Source organism: Rattus rattus, chromosome 9 (genome assembly GCF_011064425.1).
Source record: "Rattus rattus isolate New Zealand chromosome 9, Rrattus_CSIRO_v1, whole genome shotgun sequence".
NCBI classification, from domain to species: domain Eukaryota; kingdom Metazoa; phylum Chordata; class Mammalia; order Rodentia; family Muridae; genus Rattus; species Rattus rattus.
The window spans coordinates 29,741,010-29,765,262 of record NC_046162.1 but is presented as its reverse complement, the minus strand read 5'-3'; the positions used below and the strand labels follow the sequence as shown (position 1 = coordinate 29,765,262).

Genomic DNA, 24,253 nt, shown 5'->3' with positions numbered 1-24,253 from the left:
TAACATATTCTCCAAAATAGCCAATCTCAATAAATATCTACAGAATGATACTAACGCTTCAGGACTACAGGGACCAGATGAAGTAGAGGGAAGAGATATTGAGCTCTGCCCTAAATGGAGCATGGATAAGTAAGAATTTATACTTAAATAGTAGGGGAGGAGTCAATGGATGGAAATATTAGGGAGAGGAACAGACAGAATCCTTCTAACTAGGTTCATGCTGAAGGTAAACCAGGGAGATCAGAAACCACATTGGGGCTGGAGGAAGACCCAGTAAGGTAATAATGGATTGGCACAGAAGGACCTGGGAGAATATTCAGGAGCCCAAATAAAGTTGCAGGAAGTAAAGATTCTTTGTCAATTGAGTCATTGGAAGTTCAGTATTTCATTAATTCAAACAACACAAATACGTTAGGATACAGAATAACATGCATATATAGAACTGAATATTATAACATATTTGGAGCTCTGGGGTTTTAGGTATTCTCTTGGCCATAGGACATACCTTCTGAGCATAAGGAGTCACAACGTGTCTTATAACAATGATCCCCATGCACTGAGCATGAGTTGGGCTCTCAGATGCTCTAAGGGCATCTTTGGCAGTGTATGGTAGAATCTCTGTTCCACAGATGAGGCTCAGTATGAGAGGATGACTTACCCAAGACCACCTAGTTCCCACTTAATAGATCGCAGTTGTGTTAACAGAAATGTCTGGATTTACTTAATCTCTGTTGTATCTTTGCAACAACAACAACAAAAGGTATTCAGAAGTAAGGGAAATGGCTTCAGGAAATCCCCAGAGTTCTGTCCTGAAGCCCATGGTAATTCAGAATGGATGAGAATATGATCTCAATACCATTGGTAAGAACCTAGGAACTACACAGTAAGTTGTCGCCACCCTGTCCTTCAATTCTTTAGTCATGTAACAGCTCGCTTCAAGGAAAGATACCACAAGCAGTATAGCCATGCACAAGATTGGCCCTAGGAAACACTACTTTCATCACCGCCTTCAGATAAAGCACTGGAAACAGTAACTGACATTTTCCTGTGATAACTGCTGCTCTCTCAGCCCAACACTTGCAATATGTCTTCTATGACAACTCCAGATATTCCTCCACTATCACAGGATTCATTCACATCAATAAACATGCTCCCAAATCAGCTGGGTTGCCAAAACATTGCTTTTATAACATGTTTGCACCACGACTGTTAGAAATTACCTGATGATGAATGTGGTCTAACCCCAAGAACTTGACTGCAGCAGGCTGAGGATTTATCGATAAGACTGATCTTAATCTGCCATCTTTGTTTACATCAGTAATTAATGCAGTTCAGGAGGGAGTCCTTGAAACCTTGTACAAGCAAGATTTATCCCCTCTGGAATAGATTACAGCCATATGTCACCAGTCAAAAGGTAATTGGTACATTTCATTAGAAAGTAATTGAAAAGAAGATTTATTTTAATGCCCTGTAATAAATAATCTCGATAAGCATTATCGTTAGCACAGATATTTGCACTGTGTAAAGAATTTGCTTTACATAAAAATACAATATATACTATATATCATTCTTAGATTTTTCTATGAAGATTTTGCCTGTGACTCCAGGTTGACAAAAAGCAAATATTTATATTATGGGGTATCCTGTACGAACCAAGAGTTCTTCCTATGACTCAACATCAACAAAGAGCTTCCTGACTCTGTAGTATTCAAATGAAAATCCCTAAGTGTATGAGCAAAGGTGTTTGGAACAGTGGACTGAGGCAAAAGACTTAGAGGGGATGAGATTGGGCTCTGAGGTGCCATCACTCTGAATGGTGATGGCCTGGGTAGGGCGTAGCTCTCAAGAACACTACTAGAGATGATGGTGGTACTTTCGTTAAGTACTTGCAAGAAACCGCCTAAGTCTTTTATTCTGATCACCATCCTCTCTAATAGTGTTGCATCTCTCCATGCTAGTCTAAGAAAAAAATATGCTGAACTCCAATGTGAGCTTTCATTTAAATCATCTTATAAAAGAAAGGCCAATAGGTCCCAGAAGCTTTTTCTCCATTTCTATTCACGACGACACAAAGTTGTTAATACATTAAAGCAGTAAAGTATGGAGTGTTCCCAATGCTGTCATAGGCAGAACTGGCTCCCTGATCCACTCCTCAAAGTCCTTGCTTTGTAAATCACTTCTTTCTAAAGTTTTGTGATTTTATGAACTTAACCATCCCAAAAAGCCATCCCTGGATTTAAAGGGATAACACTCTGACAGGGATCTGCTGAACTATCATGACAATGGCATTTTGTCATGGATCCCCAACTATGAGGTCACATTGACAGTGTTGTTCTACTTTTGCTCATAATTGTGTCGTGACAGAGCAGGGCAAACCTATGTTAACTACTATATAAACTACAAATTAGCAAAAGACTGAGTCTTAGATGGGGGTGTAGCTCAGTGGCAAAGCACTTTGCTAGCACATATGAAGCCCAGGTTTGAACTTCCCAGTAATAAACACATACACTATGACTTCTCATGTCCTGAGTTTAATAGATAGATTGCACTTAGGTTCAGAAAAGGTAAGAACTTTCTTAATGTTATGTGTACTGAAAAGAACTTTGGACCAGGGATTCTATATCTCTTATCCTACTTTATTGTAATGTTGTCCTTCTCTAACTAGAGTTAGGGAGATCATAATATAAACTAGACATATCTCCTTGGAGAATATTTTGACAAAAACATTAGGGTATTTTATTCATCAGTTTTCTGTTATTGTGACAAGACACCTGGAAAAATAGCTGTGGGAAAGTATGACTTTCTGTATATATACATGTATATCAGGCCAGAGGTTGAGATCAGCTATCTTCTGTTCATTGAAACTAGAACCAGTTGGTTAGCCAATGAGCTCCAGGGTTCTTCCTATCTCTCTATTCCCCTACCCTCACATGAGCTGAGGTTAGTGTGTGTTGTGCCTAGCTTTTATACAGGTGCGAAGTGCTTGCAAAGTAGGCATATTACCCCAAAATCCATCCCCCAGCTGTAAATGTTTTCATATGACTTACGGTTTCAGAGCAAGGTCATCAGCCTCACTACTTTGGGAGTGACAAGAAGCAGAATACTATGGTAAGAGGTTATATAGAGACTGTTCACCTGTGATTGAGAGAGAAAGAGAGAGATGGATGGATGGATGGATGGATGGATGGATGGATGGATGGATGGATGGATGGATAGATAGATGGTTGATTGATTCATTGGGTCAGTGGATGAAACGTATGCAAGCAAGAGACCAAGAGTAAGATAATATACCCTTTAAAGGCATGCTCCTAATAACAAGAATTCTTAAGGATCTACTGTGGAATATTGTAGCAATGAGACAGCAGCTCTTGACATACAGGAACATTTCATATACAAAGCACAAGAGGTAGAAATCAAATAGTTTAGAAAGTGATAAATTGCTTTTCCTTTTAAATAGCTCTTTAATGTGATAGAATACTGAATACATAATGTTTTAAACCAAACATAAAAGAATTTTAGGAAGCACTGGCCTTTCAGTAGGTTTGTGCCCCAGACTTCATCCCACTAAGAATTATTATTAGCAAGCCTCTATGTGAAAGCTGATGGATCCATGGAAAGTATCGAGGAAACCGTAAATGCAGACAGTTCTGTTTACATGACTGCCATCTCTAAGTGTGCACCAGGTGGCCTTGGGCAAGGCATCCTCTCATTCTGAGTCTCGTCTGTGCAATAGCGATTCTACCATACACTGACAAAGATGTCCTTAGAGCATCTGAAAGCCCAACTCACGCTCAGTGCACAGGGATCATTGTTATTATCCCCTCGTAAACCACTCCCTCCTGATTCATTCAGCCAACAACTTCAACATTTTTCTCCAACTGATCATGCCCAGGGCACCAGCCTCTCTCCCTATCACTTTCAAACACTGCTGTGGGCTCCTGTGTAGACACCCTAACTATCAAGGACAGAAGGAGAGCTATGCAAAAAAAGTATGAAAATGGGTTGGTTACTACTCAATTTATTTATTTCATGGTTGTAATAAAAATAGAAGTTTTCAATTAATATCCAACAGAGAACCATTTACTTTCATTTTAAATGGACCCATTTACATTAAGTAAAATGTCTTTGAACACAAATTAGATACTTCCTAAATTTTGCATGGTTATAATTTATATTCAGTAAGTAGAGCCAGTCTTAGAGAGCAGCATTGAAAATGATGAAGGCATTGTGGTTAGAATATGTGTTGTGCTGCTGGGTCCTGACTATATGATCTTAGTGAAGTTTGGGAGGATAGATCTATCTGCAAAATAGTGATAATATTAATAGCATAATTAATGACTTCCTTCTAGAATAGTTTCACTGAGCACAGTGCCTTCAGTATGTAAGATTTGTAACCTGTAAGTTTTTATTAAAAACCTTTTAGAGAATCTTAGAGTGTAACTATATGACATATTACCAGCTTCAGTGTAGCTCACATATTTTCTGCCTCCCCCCAAACCCTATATAGCATGCTAATGAGTAATCACATAGATGTCTGCTGAGTATCAGTCTGCATGATGAATAATGGTCACTGTCACCACTCGCCTCAGGACCAAGAGATTTCTAGAGTTATAATCATGATCAGCAGTGTGTTTGGTTGCTGTCAATATTCCAGTGTGTGTGTGTGTGTGTGTGTGTGTGTGTGTGTGTGTGTGTGTGTGTGTGTGTGTGTGTGTGTGTGTGTGTGTGTGTGTGTGTCTTAATTGTGAAGTATGTTTAGGAGTGAAAGATATATCTTTGATTTAATAGTTTAACTTGGCCATGGGGACTCACTTGTCTCTGTATGATGAGAGAGTTAGTTACAAACTTAATGACAAGCATCTACTCTTACTCTAGTGTTTCCTTCTGTGACACGCTAGACCATGGGCCCGAATTGACTTTCAACCCAGAACAAAGCTAGAGCTTTCATGTAATTGAAAAATCTAAGTGCCCTTTGTGAATTTCTTCATTTAAATTCCTCATTATAATAATTGATAGCCTAACCCTCTGTCACACAGAGTCAGGTTAATTGGATGGATCTTTAAATGTGCTAAGAACATCAGGTCTCCTTATGAAAAGTTTAAAAACAGGCACTCAAAATATGGAAATATAGGAAAGTATATAGTTTCTTTGATATTTAAATTAGTTTGTTTCTGATTAGTTTTAGGAGAAAGAGAATGGAGCATATAATGATTTAGGGAGAAAAAGGTACAGAAAGGACTATCAAGACTTTCCCTAGAAACTACAGTTCTGATGCCTGTGGTTTCATACATAGTCATCTTGACAGCCTTCAGTATGGAGACCAAACATGTGATCTTTGTATTCCAGCATAGTTCAGAAACTGCAAACTACCGAGTGATCTTTTTTTGACCTGTCGCAAAGGAAACTGAGCAATATCACTAAGAATACACCTTAATTTCAGTCTCAAAGACTTGGAAGTTTTAATATATCTTTTAACAGTAAAAACCAGCATGGAGGAAGAATGAATCACTTTGGTCCCTTGAACATTGAGAATTAAAACACTTCTCTGAACTCAGGCTCTTTGCAAAGTGTATAATGTGACAGCTATGGCAGGATATTTCTTGTACACATTGAAGTCTTAAGGAAAGCTGGAGAGGAAACAAGAACAGAGAAGTCTATAGGCCATAAGCAGGTAAAGAAGGAGAATAAATATAGTATTAACACATTGCTTGGGTTACTGTGGCCTGTGTGCACGCCCTGACTAAAGCTTTACTCACACATCCACACTCCCTAATGGTCCTATGAGGAAGATGCCATTATCCCATATTGAACATAAGGCCTAGCTTAGCTTCAAGTCCTCCCAGATAAAACACCTAAGACAACACAATGTATATGATCAGCCACTTTTAACCCAATGGCCTATGTCCTATCTCAAGAAGCTGGAATGAATGGCCAGAAAGTAGCAAAAATTTGCTAATATGATTGAAGAAACAATGACTCTTTTAAAACATTTAAAAGAGGAAGCTCTTACCTTGAAAAAATTATTCCAGTGATACTTTCTCTAGATGTAAGTTCAATGGAATATTATTAGTGTGACTCCTAATTCTTTTATAACTTATCCTCTAAAGTAAGATAAAATTGTTGAGAATTATATATAAAGACGGAAAGAAGAAGAAAGGGCAGTCTGGGCCTCTTGGATTTGCTCAGAATGTAGCAGGACCATGGTGTAGGTCGCAGATTCTAAAAGAAACACTAAATTAACTAATATTTTTGAGCACCAAGCCTCATGCCGGGTGTACCCTGGTAGAATCACCTTCCACGGGAGGGGAAATTAAACCAAGTAATCAACTAATTATGTGTCCATTGGCATGAAGGAGTGTCACTGATGGGTAGGAGTGGTCAATCTGGGAACGTCTCGAAAGGGTGATACTTATGAAAGACTTGAAGGATGGGAACAAAATAGACATATCAACAATAGAGATTGCACCTGCCACGTAACCCCTGCAGGGTGATCCAAAAGATTACATGAGCCCACTGACTGTAGAGTCTTTTCAATTTCCATCAGAGTGACTAAAGGAAACTTCAGAATAGCCAGCATTCGTAACTTTTGAAATTATTGATATTTGTCCATAGAGTAGCAGGTTATAGAAAGGTGTGGAAAGGTACTTTCAACAATCAGGAGCAAGGGATATTATGGAATATGCTACCTAGGACTCAGGAGACTTTAATTGGATATACAACTCTCTGGGCCTGTAGATTTGGCCACACTTAAAGTTATGTTAAGTTCATCATTGGTTCTCAAGAAATGAACTTGGCTAGTAACTGTAAGGTGGGGCAATATACATGAAAAATGCCCAGTGTACCTGATTTATATAATATGGATTCACCAGTATAATTTCCATATAACTCTTCCATTGAAATTTAAAGTGAATGTGCATTTAAAAGCCCTAAGATTCGGAGATCTCTTGATTGTTTCTGAGAAGGCTTAACTAAAAAGATGAGTCGGAAAAAGAGGAAGCAAGACACGTCATGATGAATTTTCAACCCAAAAGTAACTAAACTGCAGAATGTAATAGATGGTAGGCACTGTTGTGCTCTTAAAATGGTCTGGCAACAAAATAATCAACCAATCATCAATCAGTCAGTGTTTTAAATACTTTTTTGAAATCAGAATTAAACTATATAATACATATTAAATCAATGAAAAAAATGAGAAATATATATATATATATATATATAATTCAAAAATTGCCATAAAGAATCTCATCTTAATTGGCACAGATACTTTTAGAATTCAGAATCTCACTGATTTGCAATATGTTTTTATATATGTGTACATATATATTACATGTATATATATAATTTTTTATTTGCAAATCATTGAGATTTGCAAACATACACACACACACAAAGTCATTACATTAGCAACAAAGCAGTACACTGAAAATCTGATAAGGAAGTCACAGAGGACTTACAGAAATATACAGAACATTTTCTGTACTATATACAGAAATAGTGTTATAGAAGTATAACTGAGCTGAAAACCTCTTGTTTGTTTGTGACATTTTGTCTCTCATAGCCCCATCATTTTAATGTGTCTGCTGTACTGCTGCCATATATTTATCTACATATGGCCAATCACATAAAACTATGTACAATCCTTGTACAGTTATATGCAGGACATAATACTTGATAAATGGCTACAATTGTAAATTTTATAAATTCATGTATTTACTATGCTGTATTTTTTAATCATTACTTTCAATGTATATCCCTATGTACCAAAAAGTTTACTACAAATTAATATGCCATGTTATTCTAACAATGATACCTTCAATCTCACTCTTGCTTTGATAAAAGGCATTGGTTGTCTGGTTGAGTTATGCCAAGTAGAATTTATACGTATATTCCATGTACACATGTTTGCACAGCAATGACACTGCCTACTGGCTTATTCCTCAGAGTGTATCTTCATCATTAAATGCCATGTGACTATATATTAACTTACCTACTTTGGCTGCACCTTAACTTATATCTCATTGAAGCTGTATAGAGTGGTCTTCCCAACAGAGGCATGGTAGAGTTCTATATTAAGTGAAAAGATCTACAGCACACACAGGCAGGCCACAATGGTGTAACACCTGATTCTTTTCACTGTCTATATGCAGTGAGATTTGAAAAGCACACGCATGTGCTGACATTCTGATATCTTTGGGAAGGGTGTGGGGTGAGCATGCCACAGTCCAACCTTCTCATGCAGTTCTGTCCTCGGTGAAATTTCTTAGCTATTTGGAAGGAACAAAGCTGTACTAATTTCACAACACTTCTTACAAGTTTGGGCTGAATTCTTTCCCTTTCTATCATAACTTCCTCTGATTATCTTTTTTCCTTCAGAGTTACAAAACATAGATTCATCCCAGGTATTGATGTTTGCTGGGAGACTCTGGTGCTGCCTCTGCCTCTCTCGACTCCCACTCATGTTCCTTGTTTCTGACGGTGTTCTGAAGGTCACACCCCAGTATAATGAGAGCTACTGTCTCCATTCTCAGAGGACGGAAGCAGAATATGATCTAGAAGCCTGTCTCAGTTTGGAAGTGATTAATGTAGATTCTGATGATGAAGGAAATGAAAACGAGAAATCTGGCTAAGTAATCACCGTTCCAACAGAAACAATTTCAACAAAAAATGAGCCGGAGACAGCGAGAACAAACTGATAATGCCAACCACAAATAAATTATTCCCGACTTTCAAAAACAGACCTTGCGATCGCACTTAAAGTTTTGGAGGGGGTTTGATTCATGAGACTTCTGAATCAAATGAAATGGCAAGAGGACATACTGACTGCCCCACCTGTCATGGGTGCTTCAAAAGGAGGATGAGCAGAGAAGTAAAAGATAAATGCAGAATTGGGCTAGGAAATGATCTGGTAGGCAGACAACTCAGAGCTTCATAAACATAGATGACAAGACTAATTTCCTCTACTTACACCTTTCCCCTTTGTCAGTGGTTGAGACTTCCTATCTACTAGGTACAAAATCTAAAACATTGGAAATCGACTTTGCTTCAGTCTACCATCAAGTACATGTCCAATCTTCTGCCATCCACACAACTCCATAGTCAGCAAAACTGCATGAATAAAGGGAGTGGGGAAGGAAGAATAGGAGAGAAACTAGTTACAAGGAATTGGCCTCAGCAATGAAAGGACATAAGAGTACTTCACAGTCTCTGTCTGCAGATGGGAAACTGTTGTGTTGTTGTGGTGGTGGTGTGGCGTTGCTGTATATGATTCTGAAGGCTCCAACACTGGGAGTCAGACAACATAGTTCGAGTTCAAAGGCAGAAAATTGGTCTCTGAAGTAGGCAGGCAAAGCCTACTCTCTTTTTTATTTAATTCTTTTGGGACATTCTGTTGATTGTATGAAGTCTGTCTGCATCAAGGACAGTCCTCTCTACTTAGCCCACATACCCATGCAGAAATACACTTGCAGGTATTCTTTGTGTAATGTTTGGCCAAGTATCTAGGCAACCCATAGTCCAGGTAAGTGGATATATAAATTTAACAAGAGTAATCACATTGTCTTTATCCATATAGTAATACTCGATAGATAGATAGATAGATAGATAGATAGATAGATAGATAGATAGATAGATAGATAGGTTCAAGATAGATATAGTTATATTACCAATTCAATTAAATATAATCTTTTGGTTGTCTCATCATATTCTTCTAAGAGAGTTCCCACTTGCCTCCCACCTCCCCACCTCTCAGTAATGTATTATGCTCCTTTTTTTGTTTGTTTATTCAGCTTACACTTCCACATTATAGTCCATTAGTAAAGAAAGCCAGGCAGGACAGGAACTCAAACAGAGAAGCTTAGAAGCAGGAGGTCACATAGAGACCATGGACGGGTTCTTCTTACAGGATTGTTCAGCCTCTCCCAGCCCAGGGATGGCACTGCCCACAATATGCTGGTGCCTCTACTATCAGCCACTAGTGAAGGAAATGCTCTACAGATTTGCATAGCTTCTTAAGGTGGCATTTTTTCAACTGAGGTTTCCTTTCTCAGATGACTATTGTTTGTGTCAAGCTGACATAAATCCAGCGAGCACATACCCTATACCAGCTCAGTAGGATCAAATCTTAGTCAATTGATTTTGTTTCCTTCATTCTCCTGTCTCCACTATCCCTGCTCCCACTCCAGGCCTAGGTCACATTAGTCTTGAATTATTGTTGTTATTATATTTACATCCCAACTACAGTTTCCCCTCCCTCCTCTCTTCCCAGTCTTTCCCTTCCCCCTACCTCCTCTCTGCCTCCCCACCCCACCCCCATCCACTTCCCTTCAGTTGCTATTCATAAAAGGGCAGGATTCCCATGAATGAACTTCTTTTATCCTACAAAATTACCTTCTCCAAAAAGTCCTTGGACCGCTAGTCCTTTATGAGGGTCTTTCTCATCCTTAGGATGTCAAATGTGAGCCTTCCCATACACCAACATTTCCTGCTGCCCAATTCATGCATAGTTATGGGCTCATACAATGCCCAATGTTTCCCTAAGACTCTACAAGCCTACACAAGGAACTATTTACTACAGCTTATCTTGAACAAATGAACTCCTTAGCTCAAGATACAAGTTCACCTTATAGATATCTGTAGCCTTAGCATTCTGTTTCGTACTAGGAATTCAATGAAGGTCTGATGGTCAGGCTAGGGGTGAAGGTCAGTGGTAAATTACTTGCCTGATAATGTATATTGTTCTATGATAAATCCCCTGCACCAGGAAAAAAGAAACAAACACAAACAATAAATATGATCTTTTAACCAAATGATGAGACAGTTCCTTATGGACATTCAGAACCAAGCCAACTGCTGCCAGCCTAGGATACAGGTCGCACAGTTCCATGTCACCTTAGACTAGGTCTGATAAACATGTTAAATCAGTCCGTTTGCTCTACACTGGTAAGGAAGCACTGATTCAAAACAGTTTTGGTCTTAGCCAGAGCTGCCTTTCATCAAAACAAATCTCACAATGGTTTCCCTAGGTGACAAAATATTGCCGCTTTTCTGAGAGAAAATGTCTTCAACTGCAACATTTTGATTCATTTCTTAGACTTTCAGAGTAGAACAAAAGCTGCTCTACGTAGGTCCTTGTGACTTAGGATTTTCAGGCATATCTACAAATTCGGGAGCTCTATTTGTGAAATTAGAACCTACTGCACATAAGAAGGTTTTGAGATGGCTCAGCAGTTAAAAGCATGAAGTGCTCTTTCAGAGGCCCTGAATTCAATTGCAAGCCCTAAAGTCAGGCGGGCACCTCACAATTACTTGTTGCTGTTGCCCAAAAGGAATATGATGCATTTGGAACACACACACACACACACACACACACACACACACACACACACACACCCCCTTTTAAAATAAAATATTTTATTTACTGTTTTGGAGTAATTTTCTTGATTTATAAGCTGAATTTCTAATTGGGAAATCCCTGTTTCTTCCTTCTGTTCTCAGATGTTTTTCTTCCTTTCTCAAATTTCTGTCATGCAGGTTGGGAATATTTCTGTGGAATAGTGTATACTCAATACAAATACAGGCATTTTCAACAGGGGTGATATAGCTGACTAGACTTATGTTTCAGCTTTTCAAGTTGGAATTGCAGTTCCTATAATTCTTTTCCTGAGTTAGTCTGGCTGATAATATTAGACAGGTGAGCATCATTTCCCCTGGAAGGTTGGTGTTTAATACCAGGAACTGTTGGAGACCACCTCCTGGCTTACTCTGTTAACATGAAACTCTATTCCAGACTCCCCTGACTCCCTTAGAATCCTCCCTCAACTTCTCTATCTCCTGGGCACCTCTTGGGTGCATGCATGATAAAAGGCACTATATTTTCTCTGCTGAAGCAGAGACTTGGAAAATAAGAGGCTTCCGGGACCATCCCTCATCCATCTTTCCTTTCTCCTAGTTTTGTCCTACTGATCTCAGGCTCCATCATCTGGTATATAACCTTGCACAGACTATTGAAATGACTTCACCAACCATGAGTAGTCAAATTCCTACAATACACATATGCAGCCCTGCTTTTAGAGACACTACTTGATCCCTAATCAATAAACTTCTAAGGAGTTTTCTAGCACATGGGCAACTCTTGGGTTAGACAGCATTTGCAGAAAGTTGTATCAAGTATAAAACAATAATCCCACCTTAAAGACAATGTAGTTTCAGCATTCGATGTCAAATCATCACTCCTTTTAGAAGTTCAGAAACCTGAAATTAGGTGCAGCCTTGTAATAGTTTATATAAGCTGACTAGTTCAAGAACCAAAGAAAAATGGGAAGCCAGGGACTCTAAGCACTGAAGCCAGTTCTGTAGCCGTTTGAAATGCATCTCCATTTTCTTGGCATAACCTGTCATGGAAACAATACATGTCTCATGCCCATTGAAGGAGTGTGTTTAAGAAGAGAGAACACCAGTGAAATTTGTATTGTGTTTGAACATTTGATAGAGGGCTTCCTAGTTTTCATTCTATTGCAGTGAGAGAACATGAGGACCAAAACTGAGAACCCAAAATATCCAATCTACAGTGAAAAAGAGGAATTGAACTCATCTCCCAACCACCCCTGATCCTTCAAACTAAATGAGTACAACAGGAGTCACTGGCCTCAGACTTCCCCATGAATCAGCCCTTGCGTTAGTTCGTAACCTGAGGTCATAGTCCCTCGATGAGCCTAAAATCTCAGCGAAGAAATTAGCTCCCTGTGGGCTGAAGCTAAGGGTACCAATTGTAATCATCTACTCTACATGAAATTATTATAAATGCAGGACTCAAATAATTTCTCCAGATAAAGACCCAAGAAATATAAAATCATAGTTAAAGAGGACAAGATATACACAAACAAGGCCCCATGAACAAGAAAGCAAGCATAGAACTTCACTGTCATGGAGATTTCAGATATGGGAGTAAGCAGAATAAAAAGATAAAACAAGTATTCCTGCCATTCCTAAAAGAATAAAACTAAGTGATATAAAGTAAAGGAATATTTGAAGTGGCTAATAAATTAGAACATGAAGTAAACAAAATATCTATGAATAAAAATATAACCTCAAACAGCAAAACCCCAGTGGATATGAGAAGAGATGGATAAAAGTAAATCAATATGAAAATATATTGAAGAATTATTCAGAAAGCAGAGGCAGAATAATAGATATGCCAGAAAGATACTGTCTAGTCTAAATGAGGAGGGGGTATAATTGGAAATGAAGCAAAAATAATCTACAAACTCATACCTGCTAAATGGTGTCCAGTGAGGATAGACACAAAATCATAAATTTAGAGTTTACGAACACTCAGAGAAAGTCAAGGTAAATCCATGTAGAGGGACTGGGGAGATGACTCAGTCAGTAAAGTGCTTTACCACACAGAAATGAGAACTGAGAATCATAAGGTAGTAAGTACCATTCATAAAATGTCGCTCATTATTATTGTATGAATGCAGGGGTACACATGGTTTGATGCCCATAGGGAAATTGGAGGAGAACTCTCTTGGGTGTTGGTTCTTTCCTCTTATGGTAGACTTCCAGGAGTTAACTTAGTAGTCATCAGAGTTGTGTAAGAAGCTCATATCGCAACTAAAATATCTCAAGCAGGCCAGAAGATATCACTATACAGTCACTAAATGAAACTCAGAGTCACTGTTCATCACACAACTGTCTGTAATAGAGAGTACCTGATCACACACACCCCCCAAAAAACGTATATTTATAATATACAATGTATAATTTTGGCTTCTGTGGGTCACAGTGAAGGCACAACTTAGCCAAAGCCTCTACTTCACATCTTATCTGAGTCTGAAGTTGAGCTGTTGGCCATGGCTGTCACCTCATCAAATGTCGGACCAGAGAAAAACAGTTCCAAAAACACAGTGGCTACAGGGAAGATTCCATGATGTGCACACTATTGCTCTGGAGCAAAGGATATCCATTGGCCTTATGAGTTCCTCCAAAAGAAGCCATCCATATGACAGATGGTATGACATGTTGCCACAACATGAGGAAGTGGGAATAGGAATGTAGTCCAGTCTTCCTAACATCCTAATTGGATAAGAGATAGACCATCACTGTTACCATATCGTGTTTGTATAGAATGCTGTATTGAAGGGAAGAAATTACTTCAGAGCATGAGTACCAGGGAGCAAGGACCAGTAGGGACAATCTTTAATGCTACTTCACCAGGCTTATTAAAGACACTTGTTTTAGAATCTTGTGATGTATAACTGCTTATTTGAAGGAAAACCTCTCAAAATTACTTGCATTAAAATGGTCATAGTAATTTCTGTAGACTAAAACAACTAGATGTCTAATAAAGAGTGGATAGACTAATCATGGTCCATTCAAATGGTCAATGATTACCAAGCAACAGGAAGAATGAATGACTGATGAACACAACCACGTGGACCAACAGTGAACATCCCAAAAGTCGGAAAAAATCTAAAAATGGTGACATGTGTTAAATGGGGTTTGAAAACAAGCAAGGCTAATAATGTTCAATGAGGAAATGAGGAGACCATTGCCTTCAGAGGGAAGCAGGTGCGGTTGCCAAGATGCGTGTATGCTGGTGATGTTTGAGAGGGTAGTGATTTTATGAGATTTAAAAACATATTAAAGCACATAATTAAGATCTGTGCATTTTACTCTATGTGGCATTTACTTCAAGTAAAAGTAATCTGGGGGCTTAGGAGATGGCTCTGTGGATGAAGCGCTTGTTGAACAAATATGAGGATCTGGGTTTGGTTCCCTACCGCTCACAGAAAAAGGTGAGCAAGGGAGTGTATTCCTCTAATCACGAGGCTGAAAGATGAAGACAGGAAGGCTGCAGGGGCTTGATAGCCAGTCGAGTCAAATACACAAGCTCTAGGTTCTGCAAGAGACCCTGTCTCCACACAAAAAGTGCAGAATAATAAGGAAAGATGCCTGACATCAACCTCTGGCTTCTTCATGAGTATATACTAGTGTGTGCACCCCCACATACCTACCACACACACGTACAAATAAAAGCCATATGAAATAAAAAGGAATCCGTTACATAAGACACGTGTCTGAAATGCAAAGCCCATATTCTGGCTCATATTTGAAAGTTTAAGGAAATCTCCACCAGGAAAATATCAGAACAAGTACAGCAATGGGTGCATGAATTTTTAATGCATGGTGAGAGAGACAAAAGAAAAATTAAAATACTTACTACATATGGATAAGAGGACAAGAAAGATAAACAACGGAAAGTAGCTAAGTATCTTATAGCACATTTACTTTTAAAATAAAAGAAATCAGGCCAGTGTGGTGGCACACGCCTTTAACCCAGTTGGAAGGTGGTGACAGATGGATCGATGTGAGTTTGAGACTGGCCGGGTCTATACTGTAAGTTACAGGCTAGCCAGAGCTAAATAGCAAGACCCTATCTCTAAAACATTAATCAAATAGCACAACCAATGGTCTAAAAATAATAAACAAACAAACCCAAGCAGAACAACTGGATAGTTAATAAACCATAAAGAATATGGCGCCGACACCTGAAGTACACAGGGTCATGGAAGGTTTATAAAAACTGACATTATCAGACCCAAAGAAGGCAGTTCAACTTTTATAGAATTGATTTCATGCAGAAAACTGCTTCTATTCTAGGATTTGTCAGTTCAAAGACAATGTTCAAAAGTTCAGAATCAATAATGAAAACATATAGTAGGCATATCTAGAAATCCATTCTGGGAGCTCTCATATTTTTAGAAAGTAAGAAATAAGAATAGCTTTTCATAAAGCTCAGAGGCCCCAAGAGTGATCATACTGCAATTTTTAAAAGTCACAGATACATTATAAATATTCTTTAGGAAGGCTGTTAACATGCATATCAATGCATATACTTTAGAAAAGTAAAGATTTAAGAAATGGTACACATTAGAACAACCAGTGAGTTATTCTAACTTATTTGAAACAAAAAGGCAGGGAGGAATTCAGGAACTGAAAATAAAGATTAAATAGTGACAATCAACACTATAACCCTTAATTAGTAAGTTAACATACTGTTAGTACTTTTCAAGAATAGGCCAATAAAATAATGAATAAGACTGGAAATCCTCAAAGGAGAGGAGTAAGGCTATGAAAATGTCACTTCTGTTAGAGCTTCAAATGTTTTTCCACATATAATGCTGTCATAATAATCTGCATCAGTCCAAACCCAGCCTCAGTCCATGCACAAAACTCAATAATTGGCAAGTTACAGACTTAGTGAAAAAGGAAAGTATATATCTTTTGAGGATGATATAGAAGGTCCTGACCACACTGCAGTGACCACTGCCCCCAATAAGTTACAAAAGGCACAAATCTGCTTGTCTACATTAAACCTGGAAATGTACGCTGATGTCCATAGACTGAGTGAACTGACAAACCACTAAAAAAGAAAAATATAAACAACTACAATCTTTCAACATGTGTATTTTATGTCACACACATAAAAGAATTGGGGGAAAATTAAAATAGACCAAATATTTCACTGAAGAAAAGGCTCGTATGACCAACAGAGTCCTTAACATTTCTCCACCATTTCATTTCTATGCCACATAAACAGATATGTTCTAGTCCTTGATCTGTGATCAGAAGGGGATGGGTATCCTTTCAAGGGTGCTACGCCGTCTGTGGTTCACAAGGGCTTTTTCCTCAGCACAAAGTCAACCATGAGATTAAACTGTAGTGTGTCATCCTGAATCGCAAAGGTCATCTAGAAAGGCTATGAAGCAAGCAGTAGGGTACCTTCTTGGTTCTACTCCCAAGAGATGGTCACACCGACCTGATTGTCACGTCATCTTTTGTATTAGGACATTTTCACAGCAGTTCCCTTTCTTAGTGTCCCAGACTGGGGTTGGAGGGCTAGCATTCAGCTTTAAGTCTGCCTCAGTGCCATTCTGGTGACCTGGCAGGCCTTAACTAATAGACAAGGATAAAGTAAATTCTGATGCCTAAAACGACTGGATTACATCTAACAGGCTCTCTAAGCCCTGCCCGCACTCTCGTTGTCAAGTTCCTTCTTTATCGCACCTCTACCTTTCACAGATTCACTCACTGAGAACAATAGGTACAATGTATGAGGATATTCAAGACATATGGAATTTGGTGTCACAAATATAATCTACTTAACTGTGAGGAAAACTGTATGACTCCTGACAAAATGTGACATATGAATCACTTAGCCATCTATGGGGCTAGCTTCTCACTCTCATTCATGGGCACATACACATCAGTGGGATGTGGATAACGTTTCTCTACTAGCACAAGAGGAAGTGATGTCTGTGAAGGGCTACCAAGCTTAGACTTCTATCTGACCCAGGAGCTTGTCCCAGGTTGCGGATCTCCTCTCACTTCTGAGACAGGCAGAGAGACTGGGACCATTTTCTCTTTTTATCTTCTTTGGCTATCCAGTGTGGCTTACTTAGGCAGATTGTCTGAAGTTTGCTTGCTTCTATGAATCCCATTCTTCTTGCGTTATGCCATTGCACTCTTTTAACACTGACTCCTGCCCGGCTCATCTGTGATGTTACTGTCTTACACCATTCCCAGGCTAAAGAGTTTGGGCTATCTTTTTTCTTCATTCTTTTCTCCATCTGTGCCTCCCCTTATTTCACAAGTTAACTCAGCTTATTAACACACTTCCTCTCTTTTGTCAGGCAACCACTAACCTAGACCACTGTGCCTCCTGTAATCATTTGTCTCAGGTGTTTCCTTCACCTTACTGGACTTCACAGATGGATATAGCTCCTTAGAATATTGAATCTTTCTCTTTGAAACCTGGAAAAGAAATGAATGCCTATGCTTACCCAGCCTGTTAGAATTTGATCTGATTTACGTTGTTGGTCTTTATTCTTCTTCAAAAATGTTTTTATTGCTGTTCTGGGAGGGAGTGAGGGATGTGCCACTGTGCACAGAGGTCAGAAGAAAGCTTTTCGGGGTTGGTTCTCTCCTCCACTTTTCTGTGAGTTTCCAGAATTGAACTCAAGTTACCAAGCTCATACCCCAAGAGCTGTTACCCTCTGAGCCGTCTCACTGCTTCTGGTCTTTTTTCTTCCTATAACCATCAGCTTTGTTTTACTGAAGGTTTCTTTTTTTTTTTTAAATATTTTCAAGGTGACTTTTTAGATATAGAATATCATATGTGGGATCTCTATTTCTTCATAAAATGAAAGTCATGTTAGTTTGCAGTGAGGTTTTATTTTTAGTCTGATTGTTCTGTAAACAGTCAAATAGTTCTAACCACTTAAGACTTGATCAGAGTTATTATATCCAGTTAAAATGGCATTATTTAAAACCAAATATTTGACCCAAATTAGTAAACAGAAATCAAACACACATAATTATAATCATTTTAAAGGTTTTAAAACATTTCACTTTTGGAAAACCTGTTCCTTTTTTTTTTTATCTATATTGCTATTTCTGTAAATAAATGCCATTATTTCTTCACAGAATTAGCATTTATGTTTCCAGAAAGTGTCCATGTCTGCCTAAGTCAGTCAGACTGTATAGTTAAAAGAAGAAACAAGAGAAAATGGTCCCAAATATCATTTCCTGTCTCAGAAGTCCAGGGAGAGATATAAGTCTTATTGGTCAGATGAAAGTCCCTAAGTTTTGGTAGTCCCCTGTGAACTCATCCTCTTGTGCTAGTAACAGAAGGTTTCTCGACATTACCCTTTGCTATTCATTCCCAGGCCATTAGAAAAAGCCTCAATGCAGTGGACATCTGATTGTTATAAACAATGGAGTTATATATCCAGTTATCAAAACCCAATGACTAATTTAGTAGAAATCATAGCCAAATGGAATGAACTAGAAAATATCATCCTGAGTGAGGAAACTCAATCACAGAAAAACACATTTTGTTTAGTGTCCACTCATTGATAAGTGACTGATATTAAAAGAAAAGCTTGAATGGTACCCAACTATTTCCACAGACCACAGGAAGCCTCAGGAAGAAGGATGATAAAATGCAGTTTGGTAGCCCTGGGTGAACATCATCCCTTCTTAAAAGGGGACTTCATCCATATCCATAGGGCCATTAGAAAAGGATATGACATCTATACAATGGAGTAACTACAGTTTATCAAAACAATGACTTCATGGAATGGGCAAATGGAATGAACTAGATCCTGAGTGAGGTAACTCAATCCAGAAAAAAACACATGTGGCAGATAGATAAGATAGATTGGCCCAAAAAGATAGATTAGACAGATAGATCAGATAGATAGATAGATAGAGGGGAAAAAATATCCATAGGAGGGATATAGATATAGATATATGGCCATTAGATATAGATATCTCCACCAAAACTAGATAGAATTGATGAAGTTAAAAATGCATGCTGAAAGGGACCGGATATAGATCTCTCCTGAGAGACATATCCAGATCATGTCCAATACAGAGGTCAACGCTAGCAGCAAACCACCAAACTGAGAACAGGACCCCCTTAGAGGGAATTAGAGGAAGGATTGAAAGAGTTGAAGGAGCTTACAACCCCGTAAGAGCAACAATGCCAACCAACCAGAGCCTCCAGGGACTAAACCACTACCCAAAGACTATACATGGACTGACCCAGGGCTCCAACTACATATGTAGCAAAGCAGTGGAAGGGGAAGCCCTTGGCCATGCCAAAGTTGGACCCCCTGTGCAGAAGAATATGAGGGGGGCAGTAAGGGGGATGGATGGGGGGAATATGAGTATGGGGGAGGGGGAAGGGAGGGGGGCTTATGGACTGGAAACTGGGAAAGGGAATAACATTTGAAATGTAAGTAAAGAAATGTATCTAATTAAAAAATACTTATAAACTAGAAAAGAAAAGCCTCAAGTGAAGTGAAGTAGGCATAATAATAAGCAGAAACTTGAGCAGCCTTAGTGCAGGTCTTTTTAAGAGACTGTGTATTGGAAGGATTGTTACCACACACAAGGGAGCGAGACCAGTAAGGATTAGTAGAAATGGAGGCATTTTCTGTGGAAGTACGTTTGGCCTATTGCTCCTCTTGTAGCTCTGATAGAAAATCCTCAAGGACAAAGCTGCTTTGCAGAAGCAGTTGAGAACAGGGATGGTGGAGGAGCCCTCCAATGGGATTGCTCAGTGATGCTAACAACCAGGCAGGCAGCAGAGGGACAGAAGGGTGATGCTGATTTTCAACACATTCACGATATAGGAAGTTGGGAGAGCTTAGTTGATAGATTGAACGGAAGGGGGAAAGCAGTGGTAGAGCCACTGCTGAGTTCCAATCCTTAGTTGAAGCTGCTTTCTCCATAAAAGGATCTTCATGAATCCCTGTCTGTTAACACTGTTCAAATCTAGAATAGTCATGGGAATAGCTGAGCTTTCACTCATTAAAGTGAGCTGGTAAAAACATACAAACAAAAAACTATTAAAGGCAAACTAGGTTTTGCTATTATAATTAGCATAGAGCAAGGCTGATTTTTCTTACAGTCAGTGAAATTGACTCCGAGTTTTTGTTTGTTTGTTTGTTTTGCATTTTCAAAAATACATAGAGACATGGAATAAGTACTGTACTGCAATCAAGATAGATATCAGACTTCCATGACCCCAAAACAGCCCCTCCTCCTGTCCTAATCCCCCCTAGACCCAGGCAACCCTTGGGGTCTGTTCTAAATCTACATCACAAAGTTAGTCTCAAGAATCCATTTTTGCTAGTATAATAAGAATGTCAATACCAGAACAGAGTCACAGTCCTTATGTGCTCCAATCTCAAAAAAAAAAAAAAAAAAAAAAATGGAGTGTCACTAAGATACCATAATTTGGAGCATTTGGATTTTTTTCAAATGAGGAATGCTCAGTAAAGTCTACTTAACTCTAGAAATTTCCAAAATCTGAAACACGTTTGGCTTCCATGAATTTTGGGTAAGTAATATTCCATTCACATTCATACTATTTTAGACCAAGTCACATTTCTAATGTGCCAGGCCTGACTTGAATTTTATAAAGAAACTAAGGCTTTGAGAAAATTTAGAGAGTGAAAGAAGAAAGAATTGCCTGTGGTTATAATGTTATGGGTCTGAAATCATTCAGAAATTGACCAGTCATTCAGAAATTCACAGGGTCAGAAACTAACTGTGAATAAATTTTAATAAATAAGAGGTTTTATTAAATACTGGCTAGGACCATGGTTACTGGCCAGGTGCATTCCTAAGATTCATTTATGTTCAGACTATGCTACTAAATAACATTAGTCATGGGATTAAAAAGAGAAAACTTACAAAGCTTTGTACATCCTGTCCTCATACAATCGGAGGCAAGTACGCAGTCTGACTTAACTTGCTGTCTACATGTGATCAAGCACACATCCTGTGCAGTTGGTGCCACCAAGCTTAGCTTGTTATCTTACATCAACAACAGCTCCCAGCATTCTAGGAAGTTATCTGTCCTTGATCAAGTAGGGCTCACAGGTTGGAGGCAGTTTTGTTTTATAGATCTCTTAAGCACAGTGATTTCAAATTAAACCATAATGTTTGCCCGTGCAATAAAGGGGATGCCTCGTGGCTTGATTATATGACTTTCTGACTCTTAGACCTATTTTCTCCTTTTAAGCAATATTATCTTTAGCTCTGCATGTATATGGTAGCAGGTAGGGAGGTACGTGCATATAGGTGAAGATGATGGAGGATAATTAAGAGTATCAGAGACCCCAGAGCTGGAGTTCCGAAACCTGTTCCTCAGACATGCAAAGAAAACAAGCATTCTTAACCACTAGGCCATCTCTCCAGTCTCCTATGTCTGTTTTCTTAACTTTGGTCTGATTGGGTGCCTTCAGAAGATCCAGATAGTAAGACACAGTGGAGACTTTGTAGAAAGCTGGGTGCTAGAATCCTCTTAATTTTAAAAAATAATAATAATCACAAGGGAGGGGAGATGCGGGTAATGCTTTGGTACGTTTTACTAATAAGGAAATTAAAATGATCAGTTCAGTATACGGTAACATGAGGCCATGATCCTAGAATGCCTTTCCTTACAACCTTTGTAAAATGTGGGAAAAGATAAAGCCTAAAACCCTTACACTCTGTTACAAACTTGTATGTCTGTTAAAGCTGATCTAGAAAAATTAGATGAAGTGCTAATTTTTTCATCTAATTTCTTCATAGCTGCTTCAATGCCCTGAGTTTCAGCTTCTTAAAATTCCTAAGCAGGGAAAAGGATCTTTAATCGGTGGCTTATGTTTCAGGTTGGAGTCCCCAACCCGCTCTCTAGTGATGGAAGCCCCAAAAGGAGTAGAAATAAATGCAGAAGCTGGCAACATGGAGGCCACCTGTAGAAGTGAGCTGAGACTGGAGTCCAAGGACGGAGAGGTAAGAACTAGGAATGACAGAAATTGGGAGCCTACCTTTCCCCTAGTAGCACTGGTTAGCACAGAGATTAATATCAACGCAAGAGTCTCATAAGAGGGTTGAACATCATGACTATGAATTAAACCCATAATACATAAATGCTATGATTAGTTATTCTAGGATGATACTGTGTATGTATCACAAGTAAAACATTACATAACTGTGATAATGAACACTATTTCCAAATTCTCTCTTTCCCATAACCTTAAAATAAGATTTAGTTCCTCCACATAATGAAGTTGTATATCCCACCCATGTGGCTGAAATAAACTTAGTACACATGAAATTATTTTATGTTGTGTGCTTGGGTTCTCTTTGAGAATGAAGAGTCAGGTCTAAGAGGTACCCTGAGTCAGAATGAATCAGAAACTAACAGGGTATAAGTAGATGGCCAAAGAGTAACGTGTTGCTGGCACTCCTCACCCCAACACAACCAGGTCATTGAACACAAATGCCACTTGTCATTTCATAGAAAAGTTAATCTAAGTTCTCCTAGGGGCAGAAATCTGACTTGGCTGCAGATTATGACCCTTTTCAAGTGTTCATAGGTTAACTGTTTTATTTAAGGATGAAAATAAAGGGACAACCTGACTTTTAAAGATAAAACGCTATTCCACCTGTCCTGCCTACTTACCAGGCATCCGGCTCACCCTGTGTCATTATAGCCACTAGGTGGATATTAAAAAATGTCTGGTTGATACTCACTTTTATTTGTTTTTAAAGAATTTGTCTGATGGAGCCTTCCATCATAACAACCGCCTCTTCAAATAGCCACAAGCTGCAAGCCATGCTCATAAAAACAGGAGCTACCTCCTCAAGGTAGCTCGCAGCCACTCAGACTTGACCTCTGGAGGAGACAGTTATTATCCAAAAACCTAATGGTAGCTTTCACCACAGCTTATCATATATGCAGAGTATTTCTGAAAGTATATTTCTGTTGAATATCAGTGCCACCATTAGAAAAAGAAAGCAAGAGGAAGGCTCACTAACCTTTGAAATCGTGGATAATGCTATATACTCTACTGTCTTCTGGAAGCTTCATGCTCCATGGACATGCAGTGCCCTGACGTAATGAAAGCTAATGTGTCATTCCCACATTTATTTGACTCTATGCCACTCTCCTTAGTCTGCATACCACACGTTGGAAAGATGCTGCTATCTCATATTGCTAGAATATAGGCTTGTGCTACAGGTTGGAATATAGGTTAGAGGCTGTCTTATCTCCACTGTCAACACTGTTCAGCACACAGTAGGTACTTGTGAGCTTTACATTTAATGGAATAGTCAGCTTTCTGATCTTAGATAGTCAGGAACTTAGATAACAGCCTCTGACTGACTCTTTCTTTCCTATTCACTCTCTCTAGATTAAGTTAGATGCTGCGAAAATCAAACTACCTAGACTGCCTCGTGGATCCTACACACCCGCAGGAACGAGGCAGAAGGTCTTCGAGGTCTGCGTCTGCGCCAATGGGAGGTTATTCCTGTCCCAGGCAGGAACTGGTTCTACTTGTCAGATAAATACAAGTGTCTGCCTTTGAAAGACTTCCATAATGGACAATTGTCGGCAGCATAAAGGCCCTTTTTGGCTTGAGACACTGGCTGCCAGCTATTTTTACTAGAACACAGAAAGCCTATCAAAGCCCTTTTGTGTGTGTGTGTGTGTGTGTGTGTGTGTGTGTGTGTGTATGAGTGGGTTGTTTGTGAGCGAATATAAATATATATAAATATATAAATAAATATATATATATCCTCTGTATAAAATGAGGTTTCAGTACAAAAGGAACCATGGGTGACCCTGTGACATCATCCACTGTCATTTTTCTGCCCCATTCCCATCATCCACATGACAGAAAAGAAGTAC

The 24,253-nt window shown here is 38.9% G+C and overlaps 1 protein-coding gene across 2 annotated transcripts in view; it reads left to right on the top strand.

Annotated features, from left to right (window-relative positions):
- The window catches only part of Sgcd (sarcoglycan delta), a 911,604-nt gene extending 887,619 nt beyond the window's left edge, over window positions 1-23,985 (top strand). For both annotated transcript variants that reach the window (XM_032911912.1, XM_032911913.1), the window contains 2 exons: window positions 22,230-22,353; window positions 23,757-23,985. In XM_032911912.1, coding sequence (XP_032767803.1) covers window positions 22,230-22,353; window positions 23,757-23,930 — 298 coding nt within the window. In that variant the 3' untranslated portion in view covers window positions 23,931-23,985. The remainder of the gene's footprint in view (window positions 1-22,229; window positions 22,354-23,756) is intronic.
- The last annotated feature ends 268 nt before the right edge of the window (window positions 23,986-24,253 follow it).